Source organism: Primulina tabacum, chromosome 2, assembly GCF_025594145.1.
Source record: "Primulina tabacum isolate GXHZ01 chromosome 2, ASM2559414v2, whole genome shotgun sequence".
In the NCBI taxonomy this organism is placed as follows: Eukaryota; Viridiplantae; Streptophyta; class Magnoliopsida; order Lamiales; family Gesneriaceae; genus Primulina; species Primulina tabacum.
This window is the reverse complement of record NC_134551.1, coordinates 52,477,273-52,494,497: the sequence shown is the minus strand read 5'-3', so window position 1 is coordinate 52,494,497 and position 17,225 is coordinate 52,477,273. Positions and strand designations below refer to the sequence as shown.

Here is a 17,225-nt window from a genome sequence, read left to right as displayed (position 1 = left end):
AGCAAAAAATTGAGTGAGATGGTCTCATGAGTCGTATTTTGTGATACAGATCTCTTATTTGGGTCATCCATAAAAAAATATTACTTTTTTATGCTAAGATTATTACTTTTTATTGTGAATATCTGTAGGGTTGACCAGTCTCACAGATAAAGATTCGTGAGAGTGTCTCACAAGAGACCTACTCAATATATAAAAAATGTAATATAGACTTAGCCCCCATAATATGCTACCAACAATTTATTATACGAAAGTATGTATATATTGTTTTGTTTTATTTCACGTCTTTTGGGATATGCATTATATATCATTTTATTTAAATTAAAAAATGGATAAATTTGATAGAGCAAAATGGGAAATGAAAAGTAGATATCTATCTAAAGATTAGGAGGAAAGAACATGCATATTTTGGGTTTAATGAAAACATAGTAAAAAATTATTTTATTAAATCATTTTATTACTTTAAAATATGATTTCCCGGTAATTAATAAATAACAAAAGAATCATCGTACATATTGAATATAGGAAGTAGGACAAGAAGCCAACCAACCTGAATCTTTTATAATTACGGAGTGTTTGATTGATAGGACTAGGTAGGTTTATTTTTTTTAAACCTACCTAATCACTTGTTTGGTACGTTTTTTATTTAACCAGGTCAATTCCCTCCTATAAATGATTAGGTTATATTAGGTAGGTTAAAATAATACCTCATCACCCCCTAGGATTATTTATTCCACTCTTAATCTGTAGGACCGAGCGCTTGCCGCTTTACCAAAAGCTATAGCTAGTGGTAATGGTGCAACTCAAATCTTTTAAACCGCACAGCACCTCAAGCACCACGGTTCGATCGCTCTACCAAGTAGGGACAATTATTGCACCCAACATAATCCATCTTATTTTTCCAATTCTACCCTTCTCCTAAATCCAAACTCCCCACCACTTCTTTCCACCGACCGCCCACCGCCGCCAGCAACCGCCGCCCGCCGACCGTCGCCGCCGGAAACCGTCGACCTCCGGCAACCGCCGACCTCCGCCGCTTCCGCCCCCGCCGCCGATTCTGTCCGACCATCGCCAACCGATTCCGGCCGACCACCGTTAGCCGCTGCTTCCGGCCGACCGCCGACCTTCCGCCGACCGTCGACCGCCGGACCGGGCCGTCGCCGGAGTAAAGAAAAAAAAAAGAATAGGGCAATTTCGTCATTTTATCAAAAAATTCAAAATTATCTCATACTTAAAAATCATATCCAAACATAATACTATTTTACATCATATATTACATTTCTATCACAATCATTTTCTTTATCATTTACATACTAATCATTAGTTTATTTAATCCTTCCAACCAAACGTAGCCTTAAACTTTAGAATTTGGATTGCTCTCCGCGAAAAAAAATCTTGAAACATAATTAATAATTAGGTTTCATTATTAAGACGATATTTTAATGTATCAAGGTTGGTCTATTATCTTCAAATGTCGTCATCATATCTTAAAACAATATTTAATTTAACCTATAATAGATTAGAAGTTTTCATTAATAATATATGATGATTGGGAAGATCAAGACAATGTAGTTCAAGAAATGCCGGTTTTTTTGTATTTTTTTGAACTTAATTTATCTATAGTCATTTTTGAGACAAATATGATGAACAACTCTGATAAATGGTTGGTTGATAAGGGCGCTACCCGCTATATATGCTCGGATAAAGATTTCTTCTCCACGTACATTTCAATTTATTATATATTTGAGCAACAGTTGTGAGCTAAGAGCTTAATTATTAATAAAAAAATTTAGTCTTCTCTGCCAAACATTTCCTATATTGTCTTCTTTCTTTGGCATGAAGCAATATCCAATTAATAAACTCATTAACATAGTATATTATTTTTCTAAATTACAGTCTAAAACAATAAAAGGCGTATAAAAACAATGTGTTTTCTTTATTATATCTAAGTTTTAGTGAAATATTTTGTGATTTTTTTTAAAGAATAATACTTTTAAATAGCTTAGGAAGTTGCTGCTGCGGTTGTAATAATATGAACTTTTTCAAAGAATTTGTATTTGTATTTTATAGGCAGTGGGCAGGGGCAACTTCGCGGAATATCAAGCTGTCCGACGAGAGCAAATAAGCAAAATCCTTCACATCTTCTCTTTCTCTCTCTATATAATCCAATCCGGCTTTGGTAATTTTGCGCAGAGCGAAGCTCTTATTCATGGAACCTTCAGAGTTATTCTCCGACGACGGCGGGGGCTGGGGGAGAGGAGCGAGTAGGCCGTCTCCCAGAAAGGAATTGCAGGGCCCTCGTCCCGCCACACTCAAAGTCAACAAAGACTCCTTCAAGATCAGAAAACCACCGGTTCCTCCTCCAGCACACCAACAGCCGCCGCAAGAACCTCCGCCTGTCGAAGAAAGGCAGCCGCTCATAATCTACGCGGTGTCTCCAAAAGTCATACACACCACCGTCAGCGACTTCATGAACCTTGTCCAACGCTTAACCGGGAATACTTCGGCCGCCACCACATCCAGCGGAGGAGCTGGGGACCTATCCCCAGCAGCCCACCTCGCTTCCATAGAGAAAACCAGCCCTTGCTCAAAAGACAGAGAAATCTCCCATAAAAGCATCAGTACTAGTGTTAATGATGATATAATGGATAGCATTCTCGAAAGCACAGACGTGGAAATGGATCGAGTTCCCGGAATATTATCTCCCGCACCGGCGACTCTACCACCAATATCCCCGGGATTCTTCTCGACGGCGGGAGACCCATTCCTTACGGGTTACAGTAATATGTTCATTCCTAGTCCATCGACTTTGTTTTCAACTCCAACGATGTCACCCTCACAATCTTGGTGTGATCCATTCAATCCATTCTTTGACTTTTAGATGTGCTGGATTTTTTTGACTATTCCAACTCACATTTTTATTTTATATTCTCAATAATTTGTAGCATAGTTTTCTAGAGAGAGGAAGTTGACAAAATGGGGTTTGAAAATGGCGAGGAAACATTTATGTATACTACTGCTGACTGTGTTGACACTAATTTTGGAACATGTTTGATTCATGTTAGAAATTCAACCTTGAAACGTTTAGTTACTTTTCAATAGACTCCAAAGTAAATGCCGTGTCGTTCACGTAGGCGGCCGTAGTGACCATTTCCTTTTTATTTATGATAAATGCATAAATATTTCAATGTAGTAATCAACATTCTTGTTTTGAATTGATCCATTTTTTTTAATATGAAAGCTCTTGAATCTCGAGTGATTCACTTTTGTCACTAGATCGAGAGATCCTTGATTATAGATCGATGTTTCGTTGGAATGTTATTTGCTATAATGAAATTGACCGCAATATATTCTTAGGTTGAAGTAAAAAAGAAAAAAAGAGGGTTTTAAAAAGTTTTTTTTTTTTTTTTGAAGCTAACAAAGAGATTTTATTAATAATTGGATGGATTATTACAATAGTGACTTAAAAAAGAAGTGACACAATCCGGAGCTTCAATTCACACAATTGGACTAGCATAAGAACAAGAAGCTTTTGCTAAAGTATGATCACACTCGTTCGCTTGTCGCCGAATAAAACTAATTGAAAACTCGTGCTTACATCTAATTATATCTTTACAGCTTTGCACGATAGACCCAAATTCAAAAATATCAATGCCGGAAGATTTAATTGCCTCCACCACCACTTTTGCATCCATTTCAAAGTACACTTTTTTCAACCCCAGTCTTCGAACCCAAGATAATGCTTCAAGAAGACCCATGGCCTCACCCTCATTGACATTAAACACCCCAACAATAACACAGGTTCGGAACGTCAAAAACATACAATTTTCATCACGTAAGATGCATCCAAGCCTATCTTTCGATTGGAAGAACGCCGCATCCACATTATACTTTATAGATAGTCGGGGTGACTTGTGCCAATCAGGACAGCCACTATCCATGCTATGTACATCAGCTATTTCTTGGGATTTTTGCTTGGCTCTTAACCAGTCACAAAAGAATTCTAGTGCAAGTCGAACCATTGTGGATGAATCATTATATGTATCGTTCCAAACTTTGTCGTTTCGCTATTGCCAAATGTTCCAGAGTATCATACAAAATTTAGACCATTTAAATCCTTTCATCTGTGACAGCAATATGAAGAAAAGCTCAGTGACAGATTCTGCTTTCAGTAGAGAAGACTCGGTCATATCAAAAAGCTTGGACTCACGCCAGCAATCTTATGCAAACCGGCAAGACAGTAAAAAAGGTACCAATTATTTTCTACACCATTATTGCACAAACTACATACCAAAGGCACCGAGATTCTCTTCTTTTGAAGATTGTAGGTAGACAGTTTCTCCCTAGCTTCCTCAACCAAATCAACTCAAGTTAATTCCCCCAATGTTCAATGAATGGAAAATATGTTGCCCGATTTTTCAAGGATGGGCTGGGAGAAGAAGTCGAACTTAGCCCAATCACTTTGGATCAGGCTTCTAAAATTTTTAGCTTTATCGGCCCTGCCCGTTCTTAATTCAACCAACCCGGCCCGATTTGAATAAAAGTAATTGTTGTCTTAAACATATCAAATTAGATTAAATTGAGAAAATATATTTTCAACAAATAAACCGAGTCCGATGTAAGCGTTAGTTCGATAATTAGTGATTACATTAACGCCTAGTTCAACGGTTAGTAAATATAATTATAATCTGAGTTTCATTAACTTTATTCAAGATATAAAACCACACATCAAAGGCAAAAATTTGCTTGATACGTTCTTACGGGTCGCATTTTGTGATACGAATCTCTTATTTTTGGGTCATCCATGAAAAAGTATTACTTTTATGCTAAGAGTATTACTTTTAATTGTGAATATCGGTAGAGTTGACCAGTCTCACAGATAAAGATTTATGAGACCGTCTCACGCCACATGTAACCAAGTTAAAGTTTTAGTAATGGTTAGACACACACTCTGCTACAGGTAGGTTTGATTTTGATTTTGATTTTTTTTTTTTTTTTTTGTCAAGTGTTGATAAAAGTAAATGTGACTAGCGTGGTTTAAATATCACTCTATTAGCGCGATCATTTACCCAATACATAACGAAAGTTACTAATAAACAAACAGGCTGAACTAAAAATAGGCAAAAATCGTCTTCTATCTCCTAACGAGATCCTCTGAAATTTTGAGAATCACTATACACAGAAAATATGAAATAACAATAATCCACTTCTTCTAGTTAACCCTGTTCTACGATACAATAATTACTTGTAAAAAATGCAGGCATCTTCTCTTGAATGAACATATTTATGAAGCTTGAATATGCTTTCATGTCGCGGTTACACCGAGCTAATTTTGTGGTAGAATCTTTTGAACCTTTCGACGTTATGATCAAGTAAATGTCACCTCCTAAGTTTTAATCGGTAATCCAAAGTTATGGAATGTCTTGATTGTGCCATCCAAATTCGCAGTCACAAAAACCAGACCCCATGTGGAGGATACCATTCTCGAGCTATGGCTGTGCTGAGGCAGATGAAGCTCACCGTGATCATTACAAGACCGAATATAATCTTCCTGTAAATCCCACGAAGGAAGTTTTTCTTCGGGCCAAGTCATCGAGCCCTTAACTGAGCTATCCATGGAGAACCAGTTTGCTAGAGAGAAACGTTCTGAGTCACACGATGCCACTGATTGTTCACATGTCGTTGTGCCAGAAATAAAACTACCAGTATTTTGTTCTGTGTCGATAGTTGACCAGGGTATTGCTACGGAGACACCCTTGGATAAAAAGTGCTCCCAAGAACGTATAGATTTAGCTTGTTTCGATGTTTGGACCGATAAATCGTCATAGTTCCATATATAAATCCGGGAGTCGTCTCCTACGGTTATTAGGTGCCTCCCGTTCGAAGTAAACGAGGCCGACACTTGAGCACTCGACTTTGACAAACCTGCAACGATCAAGAAAGTTCGAATAAGAACAAGAAGAAATCGAGAACTTTTTCAAGTCTTGCAAAGCAATGTTTCAAGAAGTTCAATTTGATTGATTCTGTACCTTCATACTTTCGGACTACCTCGAGACCTTCAAGTATACGAATCTTGGAGTCCTCTGACGTGATCATCACTCTTTGGGGGTTATTTTCTATAAACTGGGAACAAAAAAGACAACATAAACTTAGCTGAATATGAGAAAGCCTGAAGTTCTTAAATTTCTTTCATTAAAGTCATACCTGAACGCCAGTGATTCTGTTGCTAGTCGACTTCTTTTTGCCACAAACCTTTATCTCCGCATACAGCAGGAGCTCGTCGCCTGTCAAATGATATCGCAAAATTAAGTACAATTTCTACTAAAAAAACTCACACTCAAAGCTCGAAACTAAAAGAACATTTGAGGGAATTATATACCTGATGTTTCGAAGAAACGACATGTACCGGAAATCGAACCAACAATAAAACCCTGTAATCAAGAAGCAATGGGAAATTGTCACGCGATGTAATATATACAGTCATTTATTCAACTTCACTGTATAACATCAATATGATTTCGCACCTCTCCGTTCGAATGGTAGCACACTGCAGTCACTATATCACGGGCATTGACCCAATCCTCAACTCTACCTGAGGATATGCCCCAAATCCGGACTTTACCATCGATGGAACCACTAATGAAGTAGTTCTCATTCTTAGGATTGAATTGAACACATGTTACTACATTCAACCAAGGAAAAAAAGATCGATAAGAACAAAATATTTATGCAATTAAAAAATTTAATCACCAATACATTCTTCTGGTTATTACCATAATTGCTGTGTTTGAAGACACCTAGGCACCTGTCTGACCCGATTTGCCATAACCGAACGGTTTTGTCCACGGATGCCGATAGTAGATGCTGTAACATGTAAAAATACTGATTGATCAGATATATATAAAGAAGATTAAAAAAATAGAAATTTTGGACAACAACTAAGTGAATTACATTAGATGAAGACCACGCAAGATCTAAAACATCGCCGCCATGGCCATAAAACTTCTGCAATGGTTCCTCTTCGACATGGAAAATCTTTTCAGGGATGATGATACAAGGATCTTTAGGCCCTTTCCTTCTAGATTTTGGCTTGGTTTCCAAGTCTTGGCTTCCGAAACTGCATTTCTTGGCATCCCAAGAGGCGTCTGCAGAGTTAACGCGCCATACACAAACCACCCCATCTTCGCCCCCGCTAGCCAAATATCGGCCATCAGGACTAAATTTCATAGACCAAATGGGGCCACCGTGAGCTTTAAAATCTTGGCCAGAGTAGACAGCACTGCACTCTAAGTACTTCTTTTTGTTATGTTGTATCCGGATTGGATTCGTCTTAGATTCCTTAACGAATAATTTTGCTTCCTCGGGTAGTTTAAAGTCACGGTTTTTCTTGACCTTCTGCTTCAAATTTCGCCACCACCAGGCCAATTTCTTCTTCTTTTCCATATCCCGCATCAGGCTTTCTTGTACGCAAGATTGCTTACAAGATTCACGACTTTGATTGATTCCTCGTTCTGAGTCAATACTTAGATCATCCAACCAATCTTGATCAGAGTAATCCACGGAACAATTCGCTTCACTGTTTGATTCCAGTCTCTCGAACAGCAGACTTTCGTCGAAACTGGGACTGTACGATTCAAAAGAAGTCGAAACCACTTCAGTGGATTCAGTAACTTTTTCCAATTCAGATTCAACCAAAGTCGAAAACTCAAGAAAATCCATTCTGCGCAAGAAATTTTCCTTTCTTTCCTTGACACTCTGTGGCTCCTGCAGCCAAATATCATAGACTAACTTATTACACATCTCCTCCTTCGTAACCGCAGATTCCTCCGACATCAAGTGATCTGTGGTGTCGAAGAAAATCTCTTCTCCCTCGTTAAGGCTCGGCATTTCTCGAAACCTTCAATCCCACATTAAACCATTATACATATCCACCCTTCACAAACTAAACCAATACCCACATTCACGGGCCGAGTTTCACTCCCTACACAACCATATTAATCAACATATAATTAATTAAATCAAAGCCATAAAATAACCAGTTCAAATAGAAAATCCCGTCAACACCACCGACCCTTCCTTTGATTATGGCTTCGAAATTCCAATCACACATTGACTTATATACATATACAAACTAAGCAAACGAACCCGCTTTGAATTTTAAATACTCCGCCAAGTTCTCTGTATATTGACTTTGGAAATGGTTTGAAGCAAACGAAAAATGGCCTTTGGGTTCAATAACAAATGTATAGAAATTTTCAAAGTAAATAATCGACAAAGTTTTGATCTTTTAACAAATGGGGCATTGAGATCTGCGAACGGGCGAGGTATTTTGGGAAATTAAGCGGCGCACGAGCGGCGCCAGCATAGAAATGCTGCTGGCTGTACAGAGGCCTATATAAATAAGGTTTATGTATAGGTTTGATGTATGCGGTGTCGTGCTCTCCAGCGTTATACGATAGCCTTCTTTATTACCGTATTTTCCCAACAACACAATCCGAAGTCAATTCTCCAACACATAGTCCAAGGCTCCCCCACTTCAGCAACAAAGCTGTAAAAAAAAATGACAACTAATTTGGAGTAAAAATAATAAAAACTAGCTTAGCCCACCACCTCTCAGAAAAAGCAGAAAAATCAAATGGTGCAAATCCAAAAGGATGATATTTTGTTGTCAAACCACAAAAATATGGTGGGGTTTTTTTTCATGCTTGCAAGATCACGAATGAGGATGGATCCATTAACTTTTGAAAATCATTTACGGGGTTCTACGAGTCATAATTGGTGGTTGAAATGGATAATGGAAACTTAATGGGGCGATATAGAAGAAAAAGAGTAAAAAGTGAGGTTTGGACATATGCAGCATTACAGGCTGTACATTTTGCTTTGTGTTTCAACTTTTTATGCTAACAAAGCTATGGGATTGGAGTTTTAGCCTGGAACTAGTTTGGCTGTTGTTTAGCAGACGGAAAGTTACAAGGACAATTATTTATTATTATTTGTAAATTATTTACTTAATGGGAAATTTTCAATAAACATATTATTTTGTGATCAAAATCTCAATCCTGATATTATAAGCCACGCCAACCCTTAAATGTGGAATATTCATTATATGGTGAATAGCAATGGCGTGCAATCCCAAGATAACTAAGTAGTTATTGGTACATATGGATGCTTATGAGAATCTCAATCCCCGTTGCATATCGAGTAGGTCTCTTCTGAGACGGTCTCACGAATCTTTATCTGTGAGACGAGTCAAACCTACCGATATTCACAATAAAAAGTAATACTCTAATCATAAAAATTAATACTTTTTCATGGATGACTCAAATAAGATATATGTCTCACAAAATACAACTCATGGTACCGTTTCGCACAAATTTTTGTCTTGCATATAATACCCTCTTTTATCATCATGTGTCTATATATATTCGATAATTTTACTATCATACTTGTAAACTAAGCTTAGATTTTTCAATAATAAAACGATATTTTACGGGGTAAACACTAAGATTAATATCTTGTAAGACAATGCAACTCTGCTCATATTTACATTAAAAATTAATATTTTTTATATAAAAAATAATAATTTGTCATCACAAAATTGATTTATGAAACTGTCTCACCAAGTTTTTTTTTAAATAAAATAAATGGAACATAATTTGTCAAAGGGAAATTTGGCCAGCATCCAAACGCAATAATAGTATATATCTAATTTATTGCTAATTAATATAAATTATCGTAATAATTAAATGAATATAAGATTTTTGTTTATTTCGTTGCAATTAATGTGACGTGTCATTATAAGATAACGATATTTTTTGTTAAAATCGGATAGCCTTTGCAATTTTGCATGCATTTGTGTAGGGGCCGTAACAGACAAATGAGTTAATGTTTTATTTTAGTAGAAGGCATGGTCGATTTTCATGGTCCAAATCCCAATTGTCATGCAGCTACTGATTTTTCTTGAATAATTTATATAGATATATAATTAATAATAATAATAATAATAATAATAGGAAATGCATTAAATCTAAAAAGCAACAGAGAAAAGTAGTCCCACAAATTAATATTATGTCACGCATGCCGTCAGCAATTTTCAATTATTGCATATATTTACATATCTTTTAATATGTGGGTAAGCACACGCAAATGTTGCTAAGGTCTAATTCTATTGACATTTGTTTACTAAAATCCATGTGCATCAATTATCTTAAAACCTATGTAATAATAAAATAAATTAACGTATTTAGTCAACATTTAACTTTAATCAAAACTCTTGTTCGTATCAAATTATTATAAATATGTATATTAATAAATTAATAAATAGTGTAATTGTTATTATAGGTGAATTTGAAGATCAGTCTTCTACTAAAATATTATATTAATAAAAGTATAGTATGTCTCTTGTAAAACGGTCTCACAAATCTTTATCTGTGAGACAGGTCAATCCTACCGATATTCACAGTAAAAGTAATACTCTTAGTAAAAAAATTATATTTTTTCATGGATGATTCAAATAAGATATCTGTCTCACAAAATACGATCCGTGAGACCGTCTCACACAAGTTTTTTCCATAAAAGTATTTGGATTGGGAGTTGAAATAAATTTCAAATAAATATAAATTTAAAAACAAAACATAAACCTCAACCAACTATTGATATTTTAATTCCAGATTTTTGGGGCTTTGAATTGAATGTCACATGCAATGCTTAGACCAAGCATTGAAAGAATTATGGGCACCATTTCGTAATCCATATTGACAGTGCCACGTAATTATTATAATTCAAAAATTTTGTGTGGATATAAGAAATCTACAGTCAAATGTTGTGATTGTATAACGATGGATTTTTCAGGACTCTTTAGAACATAATTATTTAAATTATAATATCAAAAAAATTAAATATTCACCTACACAATTTGAAAACTATTGAAACAAAATCAAGCACGCTTCATGAATTTGATATATCAGAATGATATGTTACACCTAGAATGTTTCTCGTCCTATGATTTGGTGAAAATTTAGTCCACCTCGGATTATTAACACATAACGGCAGAGATTCACATAATCTAATCTTTTCGGAATACAGAAGAACAACTGCCACACCTATCATATAAAGATATACGTATGTGACTTACACATAAATCATCGTCGCTAATTAACACAAAAAAATCTCACAAACACATATATATGTATTTTATGAGTAGGTCTCTTGTGATACGGTCTCACGAATCATTATCTCTAAGACGGGTCAACACTACCGATATTGACAATAAAAAGTAATACTCTTAGCATAAAAAGTAATATTTCTTCATGGATGACCCAAATAAGATATTTGTCTCACAAAAAACGACCCGTGAGACAGTCTCACACAAGTTTTTGCCGTATTTTATCTATATTCATATGCACGTAAGTCTGAAAAACGTCGGTAATACATAAAATTTAAAGGATAAATAAAATGGAAAACATCATCCACAACAAATTCCTATGCTGTTAATTTATGTTGCAAGATCTCGACTTGATCCATACTCGACTTCCCAATTGTATAGTTTAGCAGACCAAAAGGCAAATTTCGAACTTTATGGTGCACTCATTTAATTTCAGTGTTTCTTGCAATTATATTAGCAAGTCCCTTTTAGGACAACTGTGGAACTACTTCTTCATTAATTATTACAAATTTCCACTTCTCATTTAATGTTTTTATGTAACACACAATCTGTCTTGGTTTATATTCTATACCCAATTGAGACGTGTTTCTGCATGCATGTCGTCGCTGTTCCATACCATGCATATCGCAATTTAGTTTATACTCGAGCTAGGGTCAATTTCGTCCATTTCAAATCTTAATAAATTTATTTTTATTTACAGATTGTAAGGTATAGTTTGGTACATGAGATAAAAGAGATTGTTAAATAATCATCCTTATCCCACGTTTGGTAAGTTTTTAGAAAGCCCATGATAATACCATGTGCCTGTGATAAATAATTTTATATAGGGATAAAATATCCCTTTTATGAGATGTAATAATTTTAATCTAATGATAAAAACACCACAAATGACTTAATTGCCATCAATATATAAAAAGCATAAACCCTATTGTTCTTTCATTTCACTTGTAGGTAGAAATTAAAATCAAATAAATATTTTTATTTATTTTTATATATTATATAATATGATAATTATATAAATGAACTCGAGATAATTATATAAATGATTTGTATAAATCTCAATAAAATTATTAATATCATTCGATTAACTTTAAAAATTTATATTTGACTTGACTCATAAAATTAAATGTTCAATTATCATATTATATAATATATAAAATTAGTCTTATATATAAATTTATTATGATAAGGTTAATTTTGTCACGACCTTAAGAAATATGAACTCAAGCAAAAACTTTGAAATTATAAAATTTATTATGATAAGGTTAATTTTGTCATTACAATCTAATATGTAAATTTAACCACTCTTATTAAAATCATACCAAATATTAAATATAATATCCTACATCTTATTTATCATTAATTTATCCTTATATTATATGTCACATGTTTATCCTATCATGTGTAATCATATTGCAGTAATTTTTCCTGTTTAATTTCGTATTTATAACATGTAATTGACCAAATAAATGGAGTTAAATCTCCACTATTTTAAAAACTTTATTTAACTACAATAAATTGTTTTTTTTTCCTCTTTTAGTAATATTTTTGAAATCTTGTTGACATGACAACGGATATTGTTTGATATGACATCAAATATTGTTGTTATTTCATATGTCATATCAACAAGTGAAAAACAAAATAGACAAAACAAATTTATTGCATTGAAATCAAATTTCGACTAATCAAAGTAGCAAAACCCATAATACGTCGATTGAAAAGAAGATTTCACTTACTTTGATCAATTCTTGGAAATTTATAATCAATTTCTTTCTCATTGAAATTTGAATTATGTGCATGATCTTTTCAACCACGAATTCTATATAACCGTTACTCGGAAGAACTAAATCAAGGCTCCAAAAAGTTATTCACAAAAAAAAATAATTCAAGTTGCATTTGAGGAGATGAATCTGAAATCCATGAATTTCGATTAAACAAAAAAATTAATCAAATCTTAAATATTTATCTTATTTATCTATACATTAAATACACAGTGTAATGAATTTAAAATATTTTCATTATTTGGTGATATTGAAATCAATCTTAATAATAAGAAACACTATATGAACATGCAAGATCGATATAATTAATTTGAGATTTATGGTATTGCTTCTCAAAAACAAAAATATATATATATATATATATATATATATATATATTTGAATATATTTGAAATCCATTCATTCAAATGCAACTTAATGAAACCCGCTAACTCAAATGCTCTCTAATTTTAATTTGAAATATCAAATATGTCAGTTTACTTTCCTCTGCACATCTAAAATGGGTGAATATTGATATATTCAACAAATATTTCGAACAACTTCTGAGTCTCGATCCTCATATACACATGCATGTGTCTCAATCATCATTACTTCACAATTTTTCTGTAGGAAATTAAAATATGTCAGCTATAATTTATCGATTTTGTCAAGTCGTTTTAACTTTGTAAGTACATATAAAAAAATATATTGCAAAAAATATCTCCCGTTGTGCATGTCCCAACACCGCCCTACCCTGCACTACACGATAAAATATATTATATAACCCCCCCCCCCCCCCCCCCCCTCCCCCCAAATTCAGGGTGGGACCTATTTGTTTTTTTTTTAAAAAAAATTATTAGTTTTAATTTTTTAATATTTTTTAACCCTCATGTTTTGAAAAAAAAAAAAAAATAGAACATCTCTCGCAATTAGGTTTCGAAATTATGTGCTTTTAGGTAAAATCTGATAATTTTAGAATTATTCCGAATTTTTAGTTGTGATAATATGACTTATGATGTATATGAAATTGATTGAAATATTTGAAAATTATTGATGTTGTAATTATTATGGGGGCCATATTGAGGTTTTTATAGTTAGAATAAACGAAAATTGAGTAATTATGAGATTTTGAAAAATAACAGTTTTTTGGAAAAAAAATTTGGATGATTCGATTTTTCTAGTCAAGTAACTCATGAAATGAAGAAAAGAAAGCTATCAAGTTATTTTTAAACCAAAATTGCAATCTGATTACCGACTGAAATAGCTGACTTTTTCGGTTTGGTTTTTTCGATTTTTGTAATAAAATTCGACCGATTCAGTTAGTCGAAAAAAATTAGTTAATTCAATTTTAGAAAATTTAATTCATTGTAACCAAACGCTCAATCTTATTATTGTGTAACATAGAGCAACCAGACCCAGATATTTCAGAATCTTAGCTCCGGCCTGCACAAATTTAATCTTTCCCCACATACTAAATTCGACAAAATTTCATCAAAAAATTGTGGTTGGGTAACTAAAATAATTTGAAAAATTAATCTATTTCATAACAAAAAAAATAACATTATAATATCTAAACATATTTTTACATATATTGCAAATATAAATACTATTTACCACACACAGTATTTGTACTATTGATGATAAGCGGCCGGATATTTTCGTTTTGTCTGGGAAGTTACTGTAGCAAAATCTACTTGGTAATTTTCTGTCATCAAATGATTGGAATTGCATTGAAAACAATTTCTTAGACATGTCACTTTCTATTCTGCAATATATTACTTTTTAAATAAATAAAAAAATATTTTAAAGATTTTATATATTTGGTTATAAAAGGTTTTCTTTGACTGATCAGACATTGGACCACGTCCCTTAATAATATTTTCTGTAAGATACACGTAGCCCCAATTTGAATCACGAAATAAAAAAGGATAAACAAAATCTGCGGGATAAATTAAGTGCCACTATTTGCATGTATGGCATGGTGTTGGTCTGAGATAGATTTTTTATTTGGTCAATGTATACGTCAATTATTCAGACAGGGACAAACATATTCGTCGGAATAATAAGTTATTAAAGGTTATTATTTGTCGATATTGTATTCCATGTGGGGGGGGGGCGGGGGGGGGGGGGGTTTGGGAAAAATTTCAGTGACATATGCAGAAGAAGCGATTCAAGAAGATATGTAGATCGTGCAAGAACTCAAGCTAGAGATCCATAAAGTAAACACAGATTTTTTTGGCCTAGAAGTCAACATTACGTTGGGACAATTGTCATTGAAGTTCGACACCTTATTGGATTAACCAAGACATAAACTTTAACCGTTAAGATATCGCAAATCGGTTGGATAGAGTTTCTGAAAGTTGCAAATGTAGACTTTGACAATCCTCTCACTTGAGTAAGTTGTTGGGGTTGAGTTATGTACAAATATCAATTTTAACATGGTATCAGAACTCAGGCACACCGTTACGTGTTGGATTGCCTATAGTTGGATCACCCGTTAATATCTTCATGTACCAGTTGTTCATTCATGCACGTGAAAGTGTGCGTTAAGTTGTCTCACGTCGGTTGGATAGAGTTCTTGGGAGTTGAATATATGAACTTGGACAATCTTCCCACTTGAGCTATCTTTAGTGTTAGTTAGCTCCAAGTTTCAATATTAATATAGTATTATATCTCATGTTCCACCGTTATGTGTTGGACTGTCAATAATTGAGTCACACGTTAATATCTTCACGCTCCGGTTGTTCATTCAAGCGCTTGAGAAATTGTGTTAAGATATCCCACATCGATTGGTTTGAGTTCCAAGGAGTTGAATATATGGAAGTTGCAAAATGTCAGCATTAGCTATGTTAGGACAATTGCCACTGAAGTTTGAAACCTTATTAGATATAGCTGAGGCATAAACTTTAACTGTTAAGATATCACAAATTGTTTTGATAGAGTTCCTAGAAGTTACAAATATAAATTTTGACAATCCTTCCACTTGAGCTAGTCGTTGGAGTTGAGTTAAGTCTAAACATCAATTTTAACATGGTATCAGAACTCAGGCCCGTCGTTATGTGTTGGATTGCTCATAGTTGGGTCACCCGTTAATATCTTCACGTACCAGTTGTTCATTCATGTACGTGAAAGTGTGTGTTAAGATGTCTCACGTCGGTTGGATAGAGTTACTGGGAGTTGAATATATGGACTTGGACAATCATCCCCCTTGAGCTAGCTTTAAGGTTGAGTGAGCTCCAAGTATCAATATTAATATAGTATTATATCTCATGTTACACCGTTATGTGTTGGACTGTCTATAGTTGAGTCACACATTAATATCTTCACGCTCCGGTTGTTCATTCATGCGCTTGAGAAATTGTGTTAAGATGTCCCTCGTCGGTTGGACTGAGTTCCAAGGAGTTGAATATATGAATTTGGACAATCCTTCTCCTTTAAACTAGCTTTTGAGTTTGATTTAGATTAAAGTCTCAATCTTAACATGATATTAGATCTCATGTTCCATCGTTATGTGTTAGGACGCTCATAATTGAGTCACCCGTTAATAAAGATTACATAGTTTTGCCAAAGGAAAAAAAAAAAAAACTTAGCCTCATCCTATCAAATACTGGCTGATATTTCAGTTTTATTCTATCTAGGATTTTGTATCTTAGATATTTGTCAAATTCAAATAATATTATATGCCTCGAGTGTAATTTATGCTTGGCAACTCCCAATACATTGAAATGTTACAAAAAAACGATCATGGTACTTTAACTTATATTTCTTATCGACCGTCTAATATACGGTATTATTTATAATATCTATATTGTTGTAAATAGGGAGCGCAGGATAACAATCTTGATGTCATGTAAATGATCCCTTAACACATCCTAAAATAAACTATAAAATGCCATAAATTTTGAAGATTACAAAAAAATTATCTTACTTAAATAATTAGTTTAATTCAGTATTAAATTTTTTAGTTTGAAATCTCAAGTATTAGTGTATCTTTTATGTTTTAAAATATTTTTTTGGCAGGTTGACCCGTCTAACAACCTCCGACAAAGCATGTCGGATTGAAGTTTTTCCAACCTTCCGTACTGGTCAACCGGCCTGCCTCACTCATTTGATGGCTGGCTGAACTTTTGATAACTCTTGTTGGGGTGAGCCGGAGAGGTATTAGAGTTCGACTCTAAATTTCGAAAATTTTAATATTATTTGATCGAGTTCGTGTTAGGCTGAAAATATTCACAAACTCGAAAATAAAAATATATATATATATATATGTATGTTTAATATATGTCTTTCTATATTATAAAACA

General features: G+C 33.9%; 3 protein-coding genes across 3 annotated transcripts; 1 reads left to right on the top strand and 2 right to left on the bottom strand.

Annotated features, from left to right (window-relative positions):
• Window positions 1–2,063: 2,063 nt before the first annotated feature.
• Window positions 2,064–2,923, top strand: LOC142538061 (protein MKS1-like). Its single transcript, XM_075643504.1, has one exon. The coding sequence runs from the start codon at window positions 2,207–2,209 to the stop codon at window positions 2,876–2,878; it is 672 nt and encodes a 223-aa protein (XP_075499619.1). The 5' UTR covers window positions 2,064–2,206; the 3' UTR covers window positions 2,879–2,923.
• Window positions 2,924–3,494: 571 nt separating this feature from the next.
• LOC142537854 (uncharacterized) lies at window positions 3,495–4,019 on the bottom strand. The gene has a single exon (XM_075643337.1). The coding sequence runs from the start codon at window positions 4,017–4,019 to the stop codon at window positions 3,495–3,497; it is 525 nt and encodes a 174-aa protein (XP_075499452.1).
• Window positions 4,020–5,074: 1,055 nt separating this feature from the next.
• LOC142536871 (uncharacterized) lies at window positions 5,075–8,569 on the bottom strand. The gene is made up of 7 exons (XM_075642261.1): window positions 6,949–8,569; window positions 6,771–6,861; window positions 6,522–6,679; window positions 6,377–6,428; window positions 6,202–6,281; window positions 6,027–6,120; window positions 5,075–5,922 (listed from the first exon to the last, which is right to left on the bottom strand). The coding sequence occupies exons 1-7, from the start codon at window positions 7,882–7,884 to the stop codon at window positions 5,384–5,386; spliced, it is 1,950 nt and encodes a 649-aa protein (XP_075498376.1). The 5' UTR covers window positions 7,885–8,569; the 3' UTR covers window positions 5,075–5,383.
• Window positions 8,570–17,225: the final 8,656 nt, after the last annotated feature.

Bases quoted from the DNA above. Each gene is read 5' to 3' on its own strand.
- LOC142536871 (XM_075642261.1), bottom strand. From the start codon at position 7,884: ATGCCGAGCCTTAACGAGGGAGAAGAGATTTTCTTCGACACCACAGAT. The intron at 6,680-6,770 runs GTAATAACCAGA...GGTTGAATGTAG, and splicing joins CTTCAAACACAGCAATTATG to TAACATGTGTTCAATTCAAT. The intron at 6,429-6,521 runs GTGCGAAATCAT...TCTTGATTACAG, and splicing joins GCTACCATTCGAACGGAGAG to GGTTTTATTGTTGGTTCGAT.
- LOC142538061 (XM_075643504.1), top strand. From the start codon at position 2,207: ATGGAACCTTCAGAGTTATTCTCCGACGACGGCGGGGGCTGGGGGAGA.
- LOC142537854 (XM_075643337.1), bottom strand. From the start codon at position 4,019: ATGGTTCGACTTGCACTAGAATTCTTTTGTGACTGGTTAAGAGCCAAG.